Source organism: Barbatula barbatula (assembly GCF_947034865.1).
Source record: "Barbatula barbatula genome assembly, chromosome: 1".
NCBI classification, from domain to species: domain Eukaryota; kingdom Metazoa; phylum Chordata; class Actinopteri; order Cypriniformes; family Nemacheilidae; genus Barbatula; species Barbatula barbatula.
The window spans coordinates 2499650-2524073 of NC_136766.1; the positions used below are offsets into that span (position 1 = coordinate 2499650).

The window sequence follows — 24424 nt, forward strand, 5'->3', positions numbered from 1 at the left end:
TACCAAATTCAACACAATTCATTAAAAATCCTGCTTTTTAAAAAGAATTTGAGTAAAAAAGTTTTGAGAACAAAATAAAGTGACTAGATCTGACATGAATTTGACTAAACTAGTATAAATACTAAACTATTTTGTGCTCTAGCAGTAATTTAATAATTCCTTTCATAGGTATTAATGGTGATGATATGGCACAAGTCACATCTACAACACATAGTACTGAGATCACAGTCGGTCAAAGCAGCTTAATGAGTAAATGAGCCCTGAAAAAAGCAAAAGTGATCACAGTTTCTGTGAGTGCTGTTTGAGCCATATTAACCACAACGGTTAATATGGTTTTACTCACACCGCTTCCAATGCTTTAATCTAAGACACCTATTATCTAGTGATTTTGCAGAATAATGAAAACATTGGAATATATTGGAAAGAGTAATGTTAGCGTCCTGACTGTCACTGAACACAAGACTAGAGGATGCTGAATGAGTGACAGATGAATTTTCGTGAAGCTTATCATCTTTTGTTTTCTCCTCACATAAAGCTATCGCATGACATAAGAAAATATAAAAGTTTAGCGAATGAAAACTCTTACAGCGGTTAGCTCATCCTTCTTAAAGCTTGATCATATTATTCAGCACATGCAAAAAATGTCTGTATCGATGCGATGCCGATCCAGGGTACTGAAGCGCACCAGAATACACATCTAAAACGCATTACTACGATTCGCTGTTTGCTGTGACAGATTTATTGAGCCTGAGGACGAACAATTTGATGTTTTTAGACGTTTACAACGGAATTAACCACAGAGGAGTTCAGAACCTGCAATATTTTATCTGTTGATTACTTTAGACAGCGCTGATAATTTTCAATCCGTTCACAACAAGAACTTATCTTTATGTTAATATGACCAAAAGTGTCCTTAATACATAATTCTTAACATCATAAGAACATAAGTCAAGCCTTTTCGTATTGCACCAGGGCTAGTCAACTGGTGGCCTTCACATTTCAAATAAGTGGAGAGACTTTTAAGAGCGGTGTGCTTTAAGAAATGCACGCCCTGAGACACCACATCTTTGAACTACAAAACGTTGCTGCAGTCAATACAATAGTAATATTCATAAGGATACACCAGGATACACCCTCCAGACACAGAATAGTCTCCAGACGAGGACGGACTCTTAGATCTCTCACTTTGTCGTCGGGTCGAGTGCACTCCCCGCACCAGGATTCCTGTGGTTCCTGTCCTCTCCCATTGAAGCTGTCTACTATTCGGCAGGTCGAGCCTCTCTCTGCCGATCTCTGGGCATCTGGTAGTGTCGCCTGGGACTGTTATTTCAGTTTTTTCAGTTTTTAATAAGCATCAGATTATTTCCCGCAACTGAGTCTGTCGTCTGGTATTCATCTGGTTCAGGGTTTTGTCAAACATGATCCCAAAAGGACGGCATCTGTTGACCTCATCAGAAGTTATTTTCTTAATATATGGTGCCAAACCAAACTTAGCAACTTTGGTCTTGTCTTCACAAGTGGTAAATGTGATTTCATAAAGATATCCAAAAAATACATTGATTTCATTTGGATTAAGTTTTTACATATTTCAAAAATATGTTTTGTGAATAAATTCGTTTTAGCAGTTGTTATTCGGAGACCACAGACCAAGTCTGAATCAAGTACTGCAAATGGAAGTGTAATGTGTTGTTCGCTAATTTAATTAATTAATATTTACCTTTAATATTTGTCTATGTTAGTATCAATACATTTGCTTGTTTAAGTATTAACAAATACAAGTGTATGAATTAATAAATGTTGAAATACATGTTTACTCAGGAAACAATAAGAACGTCACTGTACAGTGTTAGAACAAAAACAGTTCAACATACATAAAAAGCATCCGAGCTTGATAACTCGCTGGCAATGGCATGATTTTCTGCATAATAGTCACATCGCAAACGTGTTTCCTTTGTTTCTGGGGTGTAGCCTCTAGTAAAAACAAGCAAATTCATCTTTCCACTAAATTATTATGAAAGATTTATCACAGACCAGTTGTCTGCTGTTGGGTCTGTATTCTCAGCGTATCTAATGTACATGTTTCAGTACGGCTTGAGTACATTACATTCAAAATTAATACCATGAGTGTTTATGTGTTAGTCCTGCTCATTTTGTTCATTGTTGCCAGCGATACTTTTACTATTAAAAGTGGCAAGAGGCTCTGAAAGATCGGAGTTGTTATAGATTCCGTTGTCAAACGTACGCTGTCCATTCAAAGGCCTCCAAATTCTCTTATAGAACAGAAACCCGAAAACACCTGCAACAGCGATGATTAACACCACCCCTACAGCGATGCCAGCCGAACCGTGAGACGTCTCTTCTACATGATGCTCTGCAAATGATGCAATGCAACAATAAAGCATGATTTCATAGATAATAGCTAAAAAGAAAGTGTCTAGATCTACAGTAGTTCTACACACCTGACACTGACGGCTTCTCTGTTGGTGGTATGACTGAAAGAGAAACACACATGTAGATTAGTATATTAGATGATGTAATATGAATGCATACTGTATGTTGTGTTGTTTGTTTGTTTGTTGGACCTTTAGCAGTCTTGCAGATATAAGCTCTGCGATTATTACAGTTGTTGTTACTCCACATTCCAGTGTTTGACTGAACTTCCACACAGTCACCGGCGTTATTGGACATCCGCGGTTTCCAGTTTGTGTAATCCACAACTGTGTTATCAATCCACATCCATTCACCTGTGACACACAAACATCGCATTTTCTTTATCTTCTTCAACATGGATTAAGATATGGTTTAGTTTAACACATGTTGTGTTCTGACCTGAATGACTGCGGTGCATTCCGATCCAGAATGAGTCGACTTCATCTTGAAGGATCTCCAGATTCTGACGGATAAACTTTGATTCTATTGGCTCCTCAATATTTACCAAAGATGCACCTGAAATCACAGAAAACTCACTGTTGATGCTGTCTTTGTCTATCTGTGAATATCACTCCTGTCCCATGTTTTTTCAAGGACTCTGTAAAATAGGATTCACGTGATATTTAATGATCTAATTGGGAGGACAAAGTATTGACTCACCTATTCTCATGCATTCCACCGTGGCATCATCCCAATTTTCTCTCTGAGAGGTCATGAATGTATAGCAGTGTCCTCTAAATGGGATCCAACCTATGCGCTGATCTGATTCGGGACAGTTACCCGGCAGCTGAGGGGGATCTGCGGGGGCCACAACTGTGGGGCGGCGAGAGGAGTTAAATTGACAATTATAACAATAATATGAGAAACTGACAGGATGTGTTTGAATATATTGGTGCCCAATCACTAAGACAAATGCTGATTTAAATGTTAGAGCCTCAGCATTCGAATGTTTTTATAAAGAGAAATGTACTGACAACTAACAATGACAAGCGCTATATACAGCGGGGGAAATAAGTATTTGACACATCAGCATTTTTATCAGTAAGGGGATTTCTAGGTGGGCTATTGACAATTTCCACCAGATGTAGCCATCAAGCCAAATATTGAGTTCATACAAAGAAATCAGAACATTTAAGTATACAAGTTGAGTCATAATAAATATAGTGAAATGACACAGGGAATAAGTATTGAACACATGAAGATAGCAAGGTGCAAAATGGCATAGAAAGCCAGGAGATCACCTGAAATCTGTCAGTATTGAGAGAGAACCCCTGCCCCTATCAGTACTAATTGATATCAGCTGCTTTAGTCCTAATTGATGGCCTATAAAGGGTTCTCATTACCTAGGAGGCACACAGGAAAGACTTCATGATGGGTAAAAGCAAAGAACTCGCTGTAGATCTTCGTAATCTTATCGTTGAAAAGCATTTTGATAAGAATCGTTATAGGCGCATTTTCTAGAATGCTGAATGTTCCTGTGAGCACTGTGGGGGCCATTATCCGGAAATGGAATGAGCATCAGTTCACCATAAACCGGCCACAATCAGGTGCTCCACGTAAGATCCCTGTCTGAGGAGTCCAAAGAATAATCAGGAGAGTTCTCCAAGAGCCAAGAACCACTCGGGCAGAACTTCAGGAAGACCTTGCCTCAGCAGGTACTGTTGTTTCAAAAAAATCTACAAGCAATGCACTGAACAGCCATGGCATCCATGCACGCTCACCACACAAGACTCCATTGCTGAACAAAAAGCATGTTGAGGTTCGGTTCAAGTTTGCGAACGAGCATTTGGAGAAGCCTGTGAATTATTGAGAGACTATAGTGTGGTCAGATGAAAGCAAAATTGAACTTTTTGGCAGTCATTCTACACGCCATGTTTGAAGAAATGGCACTGCCCACCACCCCAAGAACACCATACCAACAGTTAAGTTTGGGGGTGGAAGCATCATGATTTGGGGCTGCTTTTCAGCAAGGGGTACTGGCAGACTTCATATTATTGAAGGCGGGATGAATGGAGAAATGTACCAGGACATTCTGGATGAAAATCTGCTGCCATCTACCAGAAAGCTTAAAATGAAAAGAGGGTGGACATTTCAGCAAGACAATGATCCCAAACACAAGGCTAAGGACACAATGGAGTGGTTTCAAAGAAAGAAAATCAAGCTGCTTGAATGGCCCAGTCAATCACCTGACCTAAATCCCATAGAAAATCTATGGAGAGAACTGAAGATCAAAGTTCATAAAAGAAGCCCAAGCAACCTCCAAGATTTAAAGACCATCTGTGTGGAAGAATGGGCCAGAATCACCAACAAAGGCTTTTTTACAAAGTATTAAATAAAGTGTGTTCAATACTTATTCCCTGTGTCATTTCACTTTATTATTACTCAACTTGTATACTTAAAGGTTCAGATTTCTTTGTATGAATTCAATATTTGGCTTGATGGCTACATCTGGTGGGAATTGTGTTAATTGCCCACTCAGAAATCCCCTTACTGATAAAAATACTGATGTGTCAAATTCTTATTTTCCCCGTTGTAAATAAAGCTGACTTGACACGGTATAAAGCTTTTATGGTCAAGGTTACTTTACTACGTTTAAAGGTGAGGTAACATGCTATTACATCCATTGTGCCTTCTTTATACTGTTAAACGTGCTGGGTCCTCAATCTTAACATGGTCAACTTGTTAAAAAATAATGGGACGCATGACGTAGTATTTCTGTGCGCGATACTGTCCACCAGCACTACAACCTGTTTCGGTTCACGAGTTCGCCTCGCATATAATAACTACAGATGGTGTCCAGGGGAGAGGGCTCAGAGGTCGGTGGTTCCTCTAAAATCGGTGCGCACGCCATATGTGTTTGTTTGTGACATCATTTCAAAGATGATTGTTTCTCAAACAAGTCCCAGTTTTACTCTGGATTTGAAAAATGCAGTACTACTCTACAGGTACTCAATATTAACATAAGATTGGCTTTTATGAATCATGCTTAAAGTCTTGATTTTTTCATGAAATATTGCAACGTTTGTGGTAAATAGCTTATCAATTTGGGAAATTGTCTATTTTTAGTTCATGTACCTCATAATCTTCAGTTAAAATCTGAAAATGCACTTCTGTCCTGAAATGACCATCCATCTCAAATGAAGTAAACCAGACGGCTTGACCGGGCATCTGTTAACTCCTCCCCTTCAACAGTCAGTCTGCTGCTAGTTTCATTTCAAAATGCAACGGCTGTTTTTATACATCCAATGTGAACAGATTTTTCATCCACGCGTTTCAAAAACGCAAGCTACGGCCACTAATTTTCTCCTTTGATGTTCCTTTTCACTCGGAAATGTGTCAGAATACGGATTTAAAACGATCAGAACTTCGGGTCAGGAGAACTTTAATAGACAATATAACTGATTTACTTCAAGACTCTAATAGGACTTACTTGAAATCCTTATGGAAAAATGAATTGGGGAAAATCTAATTATCATCTGTAGAATGTAGAAAGATTTACCTTTGGATCGTTTGCAGAGGGAATAATATGTGTTGGTGCACGCTGCAGTTTTCCAGTCACCATCCGTGTCGATGTAAACACAAGCTAAATTGTTTCTGGGTTCTCCTGCGGCCCATTTACTGTAGCTTAGAAGCCAGTTATCCACCCAGCGATACCGTCCACCTGTCTGGACCAAACAGATTGAATATTTCTAAACAGAAGATCAAATCAAGCGTACCGCACCGTGAGATGAATTGAGTACCAGGTTGCTGTTGAGGCCGATCCACAAAGGTTCTCTGATGGTGTCGACTCTGAGGTTGTTGTACGCCTGACTGATGGAGTCCAGCACACTAGCAAGATCGGCATCATCGGCTTTACACTCTCTTCTGGCTTCATCCCAGCTCATCTTCACCTGCTGCACCTTGTATAGATCTTTGCCCAGACTGAAGAATTTCTGCGGACCTGCTGTGGTCACGGGAGCAGCCAGCTGAGAGTCTACGACACACACAAACACACTTACACAGCTCACGTAGAGTTCACACCATCAGCGTCTGGCAGCGACATTATCTCATTCGTTTCAATGGTAGTTTAGTGACATCTGGCAAAGTGACCGTTGGCGACAGGAAATGGGCGTGTCTAGTGACATGATAAAGTTGAGATTCAATCAACTTTAAGCAAATGAGGAGCGACTACCAATAGAAGTTTAGCTCATGTCATCTCGCTCGCCTGTTACCGCAGGGTTTGTTTATAAATGTTACAGTAGCTACACCAAAGCTACAGTAGGAACACCTTCTAACAACCTTAAAGTAGAAACTGGAAACTCAAAGCGACAGAGTCGCAGCTTATGAGACTGATGATGAGTACATATATGTGAGGAATAGGGATGTAACAATTCATTCAGCTCAAGATGCGATTCCCGATAATGATCTTTCAGCATATCCACGTTCTCCAAGTTTGCAGTGAACACAGTGGCCTCTGCTTTTCAAAACATTTATTGCGATTCAAATATCAGCGGCTTGAATTGTCACATAATATTATTAGGGCTGTCAAATGATTAATCACGATTGCATCCAGAATAAAAGTCGGGGTATTACATAATGTATGTCTGATTTCTGTTCATTTTTATTGTGTTTTAAAAAAAATAAGCTTTATTTATGTTTTCTAAATATAAACATGTTTGTGTACATGTGTGTTTATAAATACAAAATGAATATGCACAGTACACAGACATACATTGTGTAAACACAGACTTTTATTCTGGATTTGATTAATCGCGATTAATCGAATTATAATCGTTTTCAAGCGGCTCACAGTGAATCGTCACATCCCTATAGTGATGACATGTGATTATATCTTTATATAATATATGTTTTATGTAGTTTGGTATTGACCTGTGTTCCTCTTGCAGATGAAACGTCTCTCATTTGCACACACTTCAACTTTCCACACACCGGTGATCTTCTGTGGATTTCTAACTATGACAACACAGTCATAATTCTACATGGGAAAGAGTTCAGATTAATAGTGTAAGGCTAAACGCTTAATCAAATTCCAAAACATTTGTACTTGTAAGTCGCTGCCACACAGATAGTTGAAGAAATGCCCACGTGTTCTTTGGACAGGAAACCAGAAAAATTTAGCAGTTACAGAGTAACTGTAGTCCAAGCATTGTTTTTATTATTATTTGCTGAGAAAATGAATAGTGTAAGTAGGTCAGTTTCACAAACCATCAAAGATATGCACAAAATATGCTGCAAAGAAGAAAAATATTTCTCCATAAAGTTGAGAAAAGCATTTCTTTTTTACAAGACACTTTAAAAAAACTCTTCTCCCTTTTTTTGTCCATTTCTAAAGACAATTGGCTATAGCAGGCTGCTTTTTGAAACTAGAGAAATTGACAGTTTATTGGTTTTCATGACAACAAAGATCATAATGAAAAGTTAGCCAGGGGTCCTCAGTCTTACTTTTTTGTCTTAAGACTGGTCTAAGATTCTATGCAACTGACTAGTCTTAACGGAGGATTGTATATAATCGTTCATGATAAGATGACTTCTAAAGACAAAAGCCCAGTGAAGATTGATGATGACACTTTACTTATGAATGGTTCTTAAATTATGAGCCGTCTGACAATTAACAGTCAATGCTTTAAGATGAGCTCTACACTGATGCCCTTAAAGGAGCTCAAAAAGGCACTTTTTAACTGACTTCATGCACACTTACCTGTTCAGCAGAGAGGACTCTTGACTCTGGCTGTGACGCGGGTTGACCTTTCATCCAGTTTGTGTATCGGACGCCTTTACCATCAGTCCACACAAACTTTGTGTCCCAGTTGACGTCATTCAATCCGGTCCACACGTCATCAGCAGAACTGAGCACAAGTGTTGTGAGAAACCCTAAAGAAAAGATAAGAGAACAGATTATTCTTGAGAACAGATCCTCAGGTTTCATTTGACATCTTAAACATAAACATGTTTAAATGTGAAGAACAGATATCAGTGTAATACTCACATTGCTCTGTGTGACTCTGAATGGACACCAGGTTACCTCCATGTGAAATGCAGTGATCTCGCGCGTTATGCCACGACATCTTATTATCAGAAAACTTATAACACTGTTTGGAAACACAAACGCTCAGAATTATAGTGGGTAGCGTTTTATAACAAAGGGTCGTTGTAAAGGAATCGCAGAGAGAACATGGTGTGTTTGGCAAATTAAGAGATAAATCACTTCTAGAATCTGCAGAATTGTGAAGATCGAAATATTAAGCAGATGTTGTTTTTGGGCTTTAATGATTCTCACTTTTCCTCGGAAGCGCGTCCATTCAGGAGCACAGCCGCCCGCCGCTACAGTAGACGGAGACATGGTGGTGTTGACAAAATCTGAACTTCTTTTACAGACAGAGGGTAACCACATGCCACAGCTGATATCATGCCAGAACCCTAAAAAACATGAGCGTGTTTAGGATGACATGTAAGGGATAATCTATGGCTAGCTGTGATTTTAAAGGAATTAAGGGCATGGAAAATTGCGTCAGTTTCTGCTTGCTAGTTCTAGCAATCCACTTATAAATCACACAGAGATAATGTAGAGCAATAGGATTGCAAAATTGACAACAAAGTTGCGATGCTGTTTCTCCACACTCATGCAGTGGTTTTAAACTGAGGGGCCCAAGATAGATCTTGGGGGGGCTACAGGTTGTGGCATTTTATGAAATATAGAAATTTATCGTAAATTATATGCAATCAAACATCAGAAACATAAGACCGCCAGCTGAATATGTTTTTAGGTTTAAGATCAGAAGTCTTTGTTCGGGGGGCGCAAGGCGATGCACTCTACACAAAGGGTCCCTTAAACTTAAAAAGTTTAAGAACCGCTGCCCTAATGAATGTGAAACTACTTGTCTTAATGAAGTCAAAACAGGAACAGTGATAAAAAACAAATGACAAACTGTTTGTGATCCCTCGTAGTGATGCAGAAGAGTAGAATACTGAAACCTTCAATCACAATAATAAGTGTACTTATAAACTGTTACTATATAGGAATTTGTGCACCATACAGCATGAAATGTTGATTTAGTCTTTCACTGTCTCTCTCTATACATGTGTCACCAGAGCCGGACAGTAACGGAGTACATTTACTCGAGTACAGTACTTAAGTACAATTTTGAGGGATCTGTACTTTACTTGAGTATAATTTTTGGGGAGTACTCATGACTTTACTCAAGTACATTTGAGAGGCAAATATTGTACTCTTTACTCCGCTACATTTCTATCCATAACCGTAAGTACACGTTACTTCTAAAAAGGAAAAAAGAAAAATCTCGGACACCACCAATTTGTTTTTTCCCTCTCAAACGTGATTGGATTGTGCAGGCGCCACTTATTGGGCGAGCCTATCAGCAACAATCACCCAGACCTCAGAGCTCTATCATTTGCTGTACACAGCTGTCAATCATCTCACGTCTGCATGACACGTCCTGTGTACACTTCCTCATTCAGGACATCCGCGATGAAGCTAAAGTAACATTTCTTCACCAAAACAAGCTAATAAATGCACGATTGAAGAATATGTGTTTTGTGTGTTATTTTCATGCGATTTGGGGGTATTTTTATATGAATAAAGAATAAAGGCAAGGGAAGGGTAGCCAATAGCGTCATATAAAATGCTAAATATAACATATTTTTTTGACTTGAAAACATCGCGACCGGTCAGCTGATTTTCTTTAATCATTATTATTTTCTCTTCTCTGCTCTATGCTGCGTGTATAACACGGTCAGGTTCAGAGGTGTGTCAGAACATTGCTATATCGCCTTCTTTGCTGTTTTAGGTTTATTGATTTCAGGGGCGGCGTTTGTGTATGGCCCTAGCGTTCAGAAAACATTGTTGAAACAAAGTACGTGTGCATAATGAGACTCATTAAAGATAATTAAACTGCTTTACACTGATGTGTACATGTAGCATAGGCGTCAGAAGCATGTGTATTTGAGAATGTATAAACACCGTTAATTCACATAGCGTCATTGACGTATAGTCGGTAAGACCGAAGATATGTAGTTTTGACGTGACATCATCGTAATGTTGGTTCGAAGCTCTTATTTTCCCAATTAGTTGGCATCTATTTAATAATTTTAATAAATCTAATAATTTACACTATTGTTATTTTATTTCATTTATAATGTAAAACGCTATCTGTACATTTTTTTTTGATGTTCTTGAGTATGCGGTCTGTTTTAAACAGTTTGGTTCAAATGTGGGTGCAAAAATCCATTAAACCTCTAGCAGAGGTTTGTTAGAGCGTTGCCATTGTGCTATTACCTTGTTGGCAAGTGAGAAATGTTAAATAAAGCAACATGGTAAAAATATTAAAATTACTTGATTTTACTTTAAATTCCTTTTACATTCTCCAAGGTATTAACATTTTTCATAACTCCATGTAGGACTTTTCCGTACATAAATGTAAGCACTGTGGCAGTAGTAATGCAATATTTAGAAAATGTACTCTTGTACTCTTGATACTCAAGTACTTTTAAAAACATGTACTTCAGTACTTTTACTTAAGTACACATCTGACTGTAGTACTTTTACTTGTACTTGAGTAAAATTTAGCAAGGGGTATCTGTACTTTTACTCAAGTAATGAACCTGTGTACTCTGTCCGCCTCTGTGTGTCACAAACAGTCTTTAGCATCCAAAACATCCCAAGTGTTTATGTAAACGTTTGTTGTATTCAGGTATATTATTTCACACATCATGCAACTGCAGAAAAACTGTTAGATCGATGCAATGTAAGATCCATTTAAAACGGGATGATATTTGTGATGGATCAACTGAAAAGAACAATCTTTAAATCGTTATACCCCTAGTTGTTAATAATTTTTTTTGGTTTTATTGACACATTAATATCATCCAAGAACAGGTCTAATGTGGTTATTACCTGTTTCCTTGTAAATGCTCACACAGTTCTCGTCATTGTTGGCAAAATTGGGTTCATTGTGATCCCAGGCAGTGTAAACAACAGGTGAACCGTCCACCCAACTACAAACAGACCAAAAAAGCTAAACATTTATTAGAAGTATTGATGTACACTTTTTATTTTTAATGATCTATGAGTGAGGAACGAAGCGCAAGTTAATGGAACACGTCATTGTCCTAAATTTACGTTTTAGCAAAAAAATAACATGAAAGAACATCAGTCTGTAAAAGAAGCTTACTGATGTATCATCTCTCAAATTTTGTATTAAGACAAAGAATCTGAACTGAAAGAAACAGAAACTGAAAGACATTTTTTAAGCTTTTCTCAATGTCAATTTGAAGAAGAACATGCTCGATTTTGTATAAGGTTTTGACAAAAATAGAAATAGAAATTCACATGTCATACTTAAAACCTTGCGCCAGGTGTACGATAGAGCCCATAGTCTTTTACACTCACCTAAATGATTTATCCAACTCTACAATCATCCCGATGAAGTAGTAATTTTCTGATTCACTAGATATCTGTAAAAAGATACCAGATAAAAAGATACCAGATAGACAGCATGCCAAATACACATACCATATTCTACCCTTGCTCTATCGTTATTATCTGCATAGGCAAACTTGTGAAAAGAACATTCTGTACAATGTATGTTTGTTCTGTATGTTTAATAGTGACTGAGTAAGAGCATGTCAAAGATTGAAATCATAGTGAAATTAATTATTGAAATCAAACACATCAATAGGCTCAATCAACTGGCGATTCAACAAAGGCCGCTAACATGGTCCAAGTGCCAAAAATGTATGGCTAGATATGGACCCATCAACAGCATACAATCTTAAAAATAAAGGTACTTTAAGGTTAATCACAGCGTTGCAATCGAAGAACCCCTTTGGTTCCACAAAGAACCATTCAGTCAAAGGTTCTTTAATCTCTTTCTTACCTTTTTATAATCTGAAGAGGTTCTTCAGATGTTAAAGGTTTTTTTAAGGAATAATGTACAGTCTTAAAAATAAAGGTGCTTCAAGATGCCAAAGAAGAACCTTTTTTGTCTAAATGGTTCCATTAAGACCCGTTAACACCCAAAGAACCTTTCTGTTTTACAGAAGTCAGGCTTAATTTGCCCCAATGGACAGCATATTTACACGGTCAAATCCTAACCATTCCTAGTGCTTTAATGTATGTTCAACAAATGACTAAGGTCTAGCTTTACTACGTTACCTGCTTCCATAAAAATTTCCTCTCGGTTTGACTTGTCACAACGGCAAGATCAGCGTGATTCTTCTTACAGAACGCTCGAGCTTCTTCCATGGAGAGCAGATCATTATTAATAAAGTACTGACTGCCATTGAACACGATCCAGCCATCAGAAGTCTTGCTATATTCTATTGAAAGATAAAAACAACAGAATATACATTAGGTTTTAACCATGATCATGTGATGTATTGCTGCAAAATGTTTTTGTAAGACTTTTGTTCAATGTTCAGTATACTGTATATGTAAACACATTCTCTAAGTACCTTGAATTACAGACGTCAGTGAGGATTTTGGAGTGATGCCTGTTGAAAGAACAGAATTCCAAGGTGGCATTTCTGAGATATTTCCAGCACGTGCATCAGATTTGTTCATTCTTAATACACATCAAAACCAGCATTCAAAACACAGTGTGTCACTTGTGAAATGTGTCCCTTTATGTGTGTATATTCTGCATTTGTACCTATTGGAATCTGACAGATCCAGTCAATAGACGTTTTACAATCTCGATCGTTCCACTTGCGGTTACTTGAATAGCCGTATTCTGCACAGTTCTCATTATTGTTGTAGTTGTTTGGCTCCCTGGGCGCCCAATTTTCATAATCCGACTGAAATACACAAAACACACAATTACCGAGCCCTTGATACAAATCATGTGAATGTTTAAAAAATCTATTTAAGTAACATAAGGAAAAAGTTGAGCACTTTTCCACCATTGTGGAAACGTTCCATTCTGTGGCTACAGAGAGAAACGTCTTGGTTACGTATGTAACCTTGGTTCCCTGATGGTGGGAACGAGACACTGTGTCGAGACTGACAGAATGGGGTTTGACTTGAGAACCTATCATCTCGGATTCTATTTTGAAAAGGCCAATGAACGGCATGAGACGGCATGCCCGTTCATTCACCTTTTTGGGCTGAGGAACTTGAGAGGCACTCTCGTTCACTTCAGCGGGCTGGTGCAGTGCCTGTGGCATGATGGACACAATGTCTCGTTCCCTCCATCAGGGAACCGAGGTCACATACGTAACCGAGACGATTTCCAGCGGAATGACACTGACCGGCCTAGGTGAGTCACAAATGAGCGTCCTGGCGAATCAATTTGTGTAACCACGACGAGAGGTTCTTACTACCGGCGGTACAGGCGGTGGCCATGCTACTGTAGAGGTGAGTGGGTCGCCCGACACCGTAAGGAGCACTGGGAAGCGCTACCCCCTCACCTGAGGGAGACCACATCTGCCGAAGGGAGAAAATATGTGGAACACCTACACTGTGCTGCTCTGCCAGGCTCGTACTTCTCAAGTGCTTAGTGATGGATGGAATGCCTATACTTCGTGCGGAGGAAATAGGGAGGCTGGAATAGCGCCTTCTTGCCTGAAGAGGGGAGAGTGCACCCAGCCACCATCGGTCTCACCCAAGACCCGTTCCGACACAGGTTCGATGCCCGGTGGAAAAGGCTGGACAGAGCCCAACCCGCAGCTTCTTTCACCCGCTGGACACGGAGAGTGCGTGTTGATCCCTTACCCTCCTGATGGAGGGCCGGCAGGAGAAGCGTCTTCATCATTAGAGAAAGATTGGGTTCTCCAGGGGCCTTACGCAGGCCCACCAGGACCATGTTACGGTCCCAGAAGGGTTCGGATAGCGGACAAGGGGAGATAAGCCGAATCTGCTGATCGGGTCGTGCTGCCTAACATCGGGGCTCTCTGTGCTGCAGGAAGCGCACCAGGGCGAGAAGAGGCGCCACTTATAGCGGCAGTCGCCTAGTGGTGGTGCTCTTGCCCAAGTGACCATGCTCACGAGAGTGGGAGTCAGGTCACTTCAGATCTCCTCGTCCCGTCCAGGGTCCAGTAATGGGGTTCCAGAGGTCTGGTCTCGTGTGCCAGACCGAGCCTTCTCGCCAAGGGGTAGTGGCCGTCAGAGCGTGTGCTCTGAGAGCCAAGTCTGATTGGGCCAATCGGGCACAACTTGCAGACTTAAGATGCTCCTCTACCCTGGCTCTGCCGGGGAGCCTCACTGGGGGGGAAGATGTACTCCCACTTGTCCCGCAGCCAGCTGTGCGCAAAGGCATCCGTACCGAGGAGGTCTCGGTTAGGGAGTACCCAAGCGGGCAATGGGAAGTGTGCCGGGGGGGCGAAAAGGATCATCTGTGCCTGCCCACACTACTCCCAATGAGCTGTACCACAGGGACGGAGTCGGCAACTTCCACGGAGCGATCTGTCGAGAGAGCGTGTTGGCTGTCTGAACGAGACACCACCCACTGCGGTTCCTCTCGTACTGAGCAGGATTACTGTCGCAACAACACGGCATCAGTAGGGAAAAACTATTGACTCCAGAGGAGGTGTCAGTCTAGGGCTCGACTGGCCGTAGCTGCAGGGAGTCTTCAGCGTCTGATGTCAGGAAATCACCACCCCATGCCGCTATGGGTGACGCCCATAGGAGACAGGTTCGGTGAACATTACGGGGCCTGGGCGGTCTGCGGCAACGCTGCGACGGAGTTACGCCAACATAACTCCCATATCAGTCGTGGCCTAATGGTTAGAGAGTCAGACTCGTGACCAGAAGGTTGCCAGTTCGATCCTCAGGGCCGGCAGGTAACGACTGAGGTGCCCTTGAGCAAGGCACCTTACCCCTACTTGCTCCCCGGGCGCTGCAGTGATAGCTGCCCACTGCTCCGGGTGTATGTGTGTTCACCACTTGCTGTGCGTGTGTTCACTACTCTCTGGATGGGTTAAATGCAGAGGGCAAATTTCAGGTATGGTTCTCCATAACTGACAAATAGGTCACTTTCACTTTTTTCACTTTCACATATCCCCCATATCGCCGCTCACTGCCACAGCCGGCTTTAAGCCGCTTTCAGGCAGGAAGCAAACGGTGTCGTGGCTGTGTCCAACGAACACAGCCAGCCGTGACCACAATACTGTTACCACAAACGCTACTTTAGCATGCCGGAGACCCGGACATGTGACGTAGGTATCGTGGGTGTCTGGCTTGAGGATGGTGCGGTCGCATCCAAGACTACAGCGGCGAGGCATACCTGGTGACATGTGCACGCTGCAGGAGAAATTTGCTCTTTTAGAAATATGTTCTTTGAAGACACCTCCGACCAGCTACTGAAATGCCCAGGGGAATCACAAATGCCAGGACGAGTTCCGCTGCTCTGCGTCGTAGATCCAGTAGGAAGAATCGAAGATCACTCAGCATAAGCCTGGCAGGTTCCAAAGAACAAAAAGGTGAATAAAGGGGCATGCCAAGTTCATTGGCCAAGTTCATTGGCCTTTTCAAAGTAGAATCGGAGATGAAAGGTTCTCAACTCAAAGCCCATTCTGTCAGTCTCGACACAACGTCGAGAGACAGACAGAAACCTAAGGGGTATGTAGACAAGCGACCAATCCTGAGTCGTGACGTTTCGATACCCGTTCTAGACAACTGTGCTACAAACTCTGGCCAGAGAACGGATTGGAATTGTGCCGGGCCGAGTCAGGCTAACTTAACTTAAACATAACTGTAAGCTGTTTCAGAGCGTGCTTAGAATAATTCAGAGCAATGGTGGAAAAGCGCTCAACGTTTGGAAGGAAACAATACAATCAGACAGAGAGAGAGTCGTAAGAAATCACTTACAGGAGTCTGATCTGACCACACATAGCCAGAATTACTGTCCAATGAAGTTAAGCCGATCCATGCCTGGCGTCCACTAACATACCTGCAAAAAGGTCATGTGACAACTAAAATTCTTCTCTACTTGCTGCACTGGTCTGCAGGGAACAACCTCAGATTATTGGAAGTCGACACTTATGTGATAAAAGCCGAGTCGTCATTGACTAGTTGATGACATCACTAATAAATGAAACAAGAGAAAAAAAGTGCTTTGCAACAAGATTTGATGGGTTTGGGCGGAAAGACACTCGTGTGTGCGGATCGCGGGAGAATAAAGGGATTCGCGAGACTCCAGCAAAATAGACTTTCTCAAGCCCCGTTCAGACCACCAGCGAGTAGCAGGCTTTTATTATTCTAATTTACAATTCTCTAATTTATGGATATATAATGAAATTAAATTTTAAATTCATAACAGATAATGAAAAACTATTTAAATAGATATTTAGAGAATTTTGTATTTTCAATAACAATTCCGAAGACATGTTGACAGTGTTACTTGTTTTGACATTATTAACTTAAGTGATATCAAATAAATGCCGGTAAAATCTGTCAATTCCTCTTCCTGTCATTTTAATTAAATGTCCTGTAGGTCAACTGAAATCAAATCAAAGTCGTAAACTGAAGGGGGCAGATTTAACATTTTACACAATCTTCTTGGCAATACTCAACAAAGCATTACGACATTTTGTGATAAAAAGCACTTACGGTATCGTCTTCATTTCTGTATCTGAGTGGAAGCTTGCTAAATCACCACCAAGAGCTCGACAGAAATCACGAGCCTCAAACCAAGTCTTCTGCTCGTACTTATTCTGTCTGTAGACCTAATAAATACAAAACAAATTGAGTGACTGTCCTGAGCAGAATTTAAAGGAGAAAGTTATGCTAGACATCTAAAACATGTTTCATTTATTTTGACACTAATGGCACTAAAAGTATAATTACTCATTTATGTTGAGACTGCAAGACACTTATGTCATAATCACAAGAATACATTTTACTATGTCGAGCTCACAGGAAAAGTACGTTTGGATCATGGCAAAATTACATATCTTGAGAATTTTTTAAAAGTCAAACATGCACTGTCAGACTTTGCTTTGAGTTACTTAATACAAAATGCCCAGCAAAATACTGTAATCTTTTTTAACTGTTAATTATTGTTACATTGCATTATGGGTATTTTTATGACGTAATTGTATTTTGGGAATTTACAGTAATCTACTGTTGACACAACAGCAGTAGTGCTACTGTATTTGAAGACTGACTTTTATCAGTGAAGTTATAAAAAATGTCACTTAAAATTTCACATAGAAACATTTAAAAATGTAATTGGAAAATGTTTAAGAAACTGGACAAGGAAAACTAAAGCATGCGAGCGTGAAGCCAAATTTGAATTGATTACTGTGAAAACGCATTTAATACTGTGAAAACGCATCTAAACGTTAATAAGTCGGGTACGTTTAGTTCAATTTTCAATGAAACATTACCTGCTGAGAAGAAATATTTCCCAAGTTTAACATCCACTGGGCGCAGCAGCAAAAGTGGAGCAGTAAAACTGCCAAAAGTTTGAAATATTACAGTTATTTTATCAAAAAAATTAGTTTTAAGGCATTTTTAGGCGAGAATATATGATTTTAAATAAAAATCCGCATTTGGTTAATAAAGATTGTGTCTTTAAAAAAATACATTTAGGCATTGTTACTTGTTATATCAGGGCTTGTGTGTGTAGGACTCCACTAGCATAGCGGCTAATCGACTAATGTTTATGCACTTTATTGGTAATCTGCTGCTACATATAATAAAATAAGATATAATTTATGATTATTACAGTTCCATATCACTAGCACAATCTGATGTCTCAGATTTATGCTGCTGTATTTATATTATTTATTATTATAGTATAATGTCATATTACTGTAAGGTACATATACAGTTAAACTGCTGTAACTGGCAATAGCACTGGCAGTGACTTACCACAAAAATACAATGAAAAGTCTAACAGTGAGGCCTCTGTCTCATTACAAAAGGAAAATGAACTTTAACTGTTTTTAATAGTTTGTTAGTACAGTCTTTGGTTGGAGCTGTTGCACAGGCTCAGCGTTTCAGGGGAATGTTGTGTGTTTATATTTACCTGAATGCAGTTGTGTGGATCTTTTTTAATCCAGTCTTGTGGGCAGTTTGGAGGTTGTGTGGTCGGAGGCTCTGTGGTTGTAGCGATTCCTTCTGCCGTTTTCTTACAGATGTATTTCTGTTTAGTGTTACAGGCCAGAACATCCCATAATCCTGCTGAAGATCCTGTTAACATCGCCACGCAACCCTGGTGCCTACCTGAACATCACAAAACAACGACATGAGAAGAGAGATATGACATTCATGAGTGAAGCTGCACACCTGCATGAAACTCCTCAACACACCTGGCATGCCGACATTAAAGTGTGTGAACTTGACTCCAACACCATTACTCCACTGGAAGAGCGCCACCTGCTGAGCATTAGACAGACCGATCCAGAAATATTTCTCAGGCCGAAGACCAACCAGACTGATGAGAAACGCATTCTCATACCTGATGTGCGAACATACAACACGGTTTTATTCTCTGTCATTCAGTGTCAAAACATCTAAAACATGATCAAATATTTCAGGTGAACTTCACCTGCTGGAAACATCAACCAGACTCGCTGCGCTCTGCTCACATGTCAGTTTGGCATCAGCAAAAGTTTGGGTTTCCATGGCAACATTATAACAGTAATAGCCAAACCTGAACCAACCCTGTGGAGACATTCACACCATCACCAAACCGTCCCTTCAATACAATAATAAAACACAATATATCAAATAAAAAGCAGCTTCACGTATGATTTTTTCGACTCACAGCAGGACATCCAGGACTGATCATGTGTGTGGATCCTTCAGGTTTAATGGAAGCTTTCTTCTTACAGATGTAACCATGAGCTGTTCCACACGCTTCATCTGCCCACTTTCCCTCCTAATACACACAAAACCACCAGAACAAACTCACAAACATCACCGTGTCAAATGTTATGATGACCATAAAAACACAATATCAAAAGTCCCCACCTTTCCCTTCATAAGCACACAATCCTCCATGCGATTGGTGATGTGTGAAGGTTCTCCAACAATCCATCTGGTGAAGGTGACGTGTTTTCTATCCGACCACTCAAACAGATTCTGAATCTTCTGATCATTGAGACCAATCCACAGCTCATCACTGGACACTACACAACACAAACTCACAATTTTAGACAAACTGAGAAGGACAGTCTGATGCAACTAACCACTTTTTAATAAGGGATACATTTCTAAATTATTGCTTCATTTACATCCCTTGAAGTTATAAACATTGGCCTACCCAGTATGTCAGCGGATCCACCAACCAAGCAAGCATGCCATAAAAGCGCATACATTGTTTATTTTTGCAATAAAAAGCAGAGTAATGTTTACATTTCTTAAAGTGATACTTATAAAAATTCTGTCATCATTTACTCTCCTTCGAGTTGTTTCAAATGTGTATAAATGTCTTTGTTCTGATGAACACAGAGAGAGATATTTGGAAGAATGCTTATAACCAGACAGATTATATTGACTCCCATAGTAGGACAGAAAGTGGCCCCTAATTGTTTGATGTCATAAATTCTTCAAAATTATATACAATATCAACCCAGTCATGCATCTGTGGCGCCCACTGCACTGGAGCGCATGCGCTGGAAAAACGACACCTGGTTTTTGCTAATAGAATGTAGAAAGCTTTTCTTAGTGGATGTGTTTCGTATGACTAAGATTCTATAGTGAAAGTGGTACATTTGTGGCTACTATTGTTTTACTACACTTTTTATGGCTTATTGCTCAATTAAATGTGCTGGATTAAAACCTTGAAGAAGTAGGCGGTGGAGAAATGATATGTAGGTCTTCAATTTTCTGATTGTTGTAAGACTTCGTTTTCCAGCAGTTGACAGAATAGTGATCTGTGTGTTTGTGTGTTATTGCAGCAGACGTACAGTATCCACTCTGTGATATGATGAAACTGTGCTCCTCTATGTTGTGTATGCTGGCCAGATCTGATCCTTCTTTATGACACGCTGCCAAAGCGTCGCTCCACATCTTCTGAGAGCGCTGCAGATAATAACAGTGACCGGCGTACGGCACCCACGCCGCTGGACAGAAGAACGGCTGATCTTTACCTGACACACACACAGATAAACATTTAACACTGACACTGGAATACAGTATGTGCTGTGCGTGTGCGTGTTGTACCTATTGAAGGTGTGATCTCTGTTGAATTGCCCTTGCGGCAGATGTAGCCCAACTTCTTACTGCACGACAAACTTTCCCACTTTGAGGCTTTATCAGCGTTTAATGCAGCACAGTTCAGACCCGGCTCCAGAGACGGGTGACCTACAGTCAAACAATACCAACATTGACATCATCTACACACCATTCAGATGCTTTTTCTACATACACGTGACGTACCAGGAGCCCAGTTGAGATATCTGAATGGGTTTCCATTACTCCATTGCCAGCCGCTCTCAAAGTCAAGACTGCTCAGTCCGATCCATAGAGCAGAACCCATGTGATCTGTCAAACCTGAAATATCATTTTAGTTTAGCTTGATAGTAGAATCTGTGTGAGTGTAAAGAGCAGAAGATGTGAATGTACCTGCTATATAAGACTGCTCGTGGAGTTCTGATATACTGAGAAGATCTGCATCTTGCTGTTGGCAGCTGGTTCGAGCTTGATGCCAGCTCAATACTGACTGTGTGTTCCTCTGGTACAAAACACCACTTACTGGATCACTGTCCCACCCTGACACGCCTGAAACACACAGAACAACATTTAAATACACATTGTATATTCTAACTGAATATGTTTTAGTGTATTTTATGAACGAAACACGTTCTTACCTTTGGTTGGGCAGAAGCCCCATTTCTTGTCTGTGTCATAATCTGTCTCAGTTGAACACCACAGTCGGCCGTCTGATCTTCCCTCCACGATACACTCGGTGTACCACTTGTCATTAAACTTAAAGGGGAACTGACATGGCTTTCCAAACGAATTCCCACCCAGAGAATACATCTCTACAAGACACAAGAATTACAGGAAGCAGAGATAAATATTGATGGGTTTTCATGCATAACGAAATCTGAGATTTTGTACCCATCAATTAGTAATATAGTAAATGTCTGCTTATACCTTGATATCCATGAGAACACAGATCATCTTCACTCCCATAAATCTGCCATCGACTCCAACCGCCACTTCCAATAAACACCATCATATTTGAGTCTTCTCGATTACCGTAGTTCAGGTGTAACGGTTGATCTTTTAATCCAAACAAGGTCTCGTTCTTACATTCCCAGGTCTGTAGAGGACTGTTGTCTTTACAGGGCAGAAGAATAATTTTCATCAAGTCTTTGATGTCTTGAGCTCCCAAACAGAGTTTAAGAGAGACGCTGATGATTCTTGAAGATGAAACCCATCGGAAGCGCTGAGCGTCAGAAGAGACATCACACGCTGACGCCTGCACCACATTGGCATTCACCACAGTCACACATTTGTTGTGATCCTTGTTGTACATCAGAAAAGAGCCGGAGTCTACACAAAAATATAGCACACATTGTGAATGATATTCATCGTAAATTTCCACACATTTCCATTTTCAGTTTTTAGTTTTTTTCAAAACTGTACACTGTTTATCAATGTACACCAAAATTGGTAAAAAACACAAAATATTACACAACGGGGTGGACACATTAATCACACAATGGACAAAACGATAGCAGGCTGGACAAACAGCAACAATTTGCATATCAACTTGAACACATTTTACCCAATTCCGACTTTTTCCAATTCCAATGTGACACAGATCAGATATGACCCACCATAGTGTTAACAGGATAAAAACGCATGCATTCAGATATTTCGAGATCAGTTTCAGGCCTTATTCATATGTGGAAAGAAATCAGATATAAATCAGATATGTGTCATGTAAACAGATTTTCTGAGGCATTCCGTTCTGTACGTCATTAAAAAGGCGACAATTTGGATTAAAGGCACATACAGAAACGAATCAGTTTTCGAGGATATTTCGGCTGCAATGACGGCTCTTTTGCTCCTCTTCCACCTCAAATAAATGTATTGTTTGGCGAACTATAGCAGAACTGACATCAAGCACATTTCACGTTCGTCCATCATGGCTAGTGAGTAATCTTGGTGCAAGAATCCACGTTGGCAAGTGTAAGCACGTAAATCGGATATGTGTCACAAATCAGAATTGAGCATCAATACCTGCAGTGTAAATGGGGCCTAAGTTTATGACCTTAAGATCTGAGTTTGCTAAAAGCAACCAGTGTGCGGGTGTATTACATGAAGTGACTGAAATTCTACAGAAATCATAAGCATAAATATAACTGTAGCGAGTTAGGCGGGACGAGAGCCGGGATTCGAGGCTGATGAGTGATGACAAGCGTCAGCTGTATGCACACCGGTCTCGTATCACGGATGATCATAAAAGGACGAGCGATCGGACTGTCAGTGAGAGAGGACAGGGCCCGGATTAGTGTTTATGTTTGGGGGCCGGCAGTCGACCGTGAGGTGGGTGCCGGTCTTTTATTTACGTGTTTATTGTTTGTTTTATTTGATTAAAGTTTGTAAAATGTTCTCCGGTTCCCGCCTCCTTCCTTCCCTTCTATTGAACTTTATTACAATAACATTCATCTTAAAATACATAAAGTGAGACTTAAGAAACATCTGCATTTACAATTAGTAAATGTACATTTTGCACTCCTTATTTTGTAAGTTATTTTTTGCAAAGATGTTTTTGACATACAGTATTTGCAAAAAAAGTTATGTTAAGTTTTAATGTCAAATGCACACATTCTCAAATGGTAAGATTTGTCAAAACTGGTTAATTGTAAGCTGGGATGCAAACATTGTCATTTAAATGTCAGGAAAAAATCTAAGGCTCGGTTTCACAGAAAAGGCTTAAAGGTATAAAAGCGACTTAAATATACTAATTTATCTAAGGCCTAGTCCTGGCTGAAACTAAGCCTTGTCTTTGAAACCAGGATTGTGAGGGTTTTTGCCAACTTTGGTTCATGAACAAATGCCTAGTTTTAAAAAATAAAATGCCCCTTACTCTTTTTAGATGAAGTATTGAAATCAAAAATTAATACCATTCAAACTTGTACTGGATATTTACAAATATTTGAATGACAAGTCAGCTTTAATTCACAAAAACATTGTTACCTGCTCATGGAAACATTAGAAATAAATGTAATGCATCATACCTGTTTGACTGGACATCTGCAACACAACAAACAGACAAACAGAAACAAACATTAGAACATGAGACGTCTTCATATCTGAACTTTGACTTGTGATCCACACATGAAGGAATCCACCGTGTGTTTGAACAGTTACACACTTATATATACCCTAGACTGATGGGGGTGTTAATGTAATGATGCTATTGGAAACTGGGAGGGTTTGGGGGTTTCTGGTTTACAAGTCTGCCCAACCTACTTCACAGCTTGAATGTTATTGCATCATAATGGAAACAGGAATATTGAGGTGATGTTAACATAAATCAAAAGCTTATGAATTTACTAGAGACATCAATGGCAGTACTAATATCAAAATGTTGGCTTTCATTCATAAAATGAGGCTGTTAATGAAATCTGTTGTTTCTATATTCATTTGGAGATGAAATATGTAATCATTAGAATGTAAAAGTATATTAACAAACATTAATGTTATGTGCATTTTTTTGCGATTAATCACAGATTTGAATTTTTAAGCGATCAATATTACTAAAATATACAGTAGATCAAATAAAGTAAAGCACTATACACATATGGGATATTTGCTAACATACATTGTTATACAGTATATTTAAGTTGAAGAAGCTGTTATCTTGAGCACAGTTGTTGTGAGGGAAGATGCTCAGAGACAAAAGACATTGTCCACATTAAGCTTTGAAGAGCTCTGTTTGCATTGAACAAGGAACCAGCCATTTTAATTATCCCCAATGACCATTGTTACTTGCATTTAGTGTTCATCTTTGACACGTTGTCAAGGGTTACAAACATGGTGTCCAAGACAATTCAGATCATTTTCTATCGT

The 24424-nt window shown here is 39.9% G+C and overlaps 1 protein-coding gene across 1 annotated transcript; it reads right to left on the reverse strand.

Annotated features, from left to right (window-relative positions):
• Positions 1-1680: 1680 nt before the first annotated feature.
• On the reverse strand, positions 1681-23700 carry LOC306900602 (macrophage mannose receptor 1-like). The gene is made up of 30 exons (XM_079467733.1): positions 23590-23700; positions 21494-21895; positions 21205-21378; positions 20960-21115; positions 20774-20887; positions 20558-20698; positions 20302-20484; positions 19364-19521; positions 19158-19271; positions 18939-19054; positions 18700-18848; positions 18417-18613; positions 16994-17109; positions 16253-16334; positions 13098-13242; positions 12901-12939; positions 12602-12765; positions 11837-11901; positions 11342-11442; positions 8708-8847; positions 8417-8519; positions 8129-8301; positions 7300-7405; positions 6171-6403; positions 5930-6095; positions 3091-3243; positions 2830-2946; positions 2583-2744; positions 2460-2492; positions 1681-2371 (listed from the first exon to the last, which is right to left on the reverse strand). Exons 1-30 carry the CDS (start codon positions 23660-23662, stop codon positions 2136-2138), a joined length of 4311 nt encoding a protein of 1436 aa, XP_079323859.1. The 5' UTR covers positions 23663-23700; the 3' UTR covers positions 1681-2135.
• Positions 23701-24424: the final 724 nt, after the last annotated feature.

Bases quoted from the DNA above. Each gene is read 5' to 3' on its own strand.
- LOC306900602 (XM_079467733.1), bottom strand. From the start codon at position 23,662: ATGAAGACGTCTCATGTTCTAATGTTTGTTTCTGTTTGTCTGTTTGTT. The intron at 16,335-16,993 runs GTAAGTGCTTTT...ACCTTTTTGCAG, and splicing joins ACAGAAATGAAGACGATACC to GTATGTTAGTGGACGCCAGG. The intron at 2,493-2,582 runs GTCCAACAAACA...TTTCTCTTTCAG, and splicing joins TATCTGCAAGACTGCTAAAG to TCATACCACCAACAGAGAAG.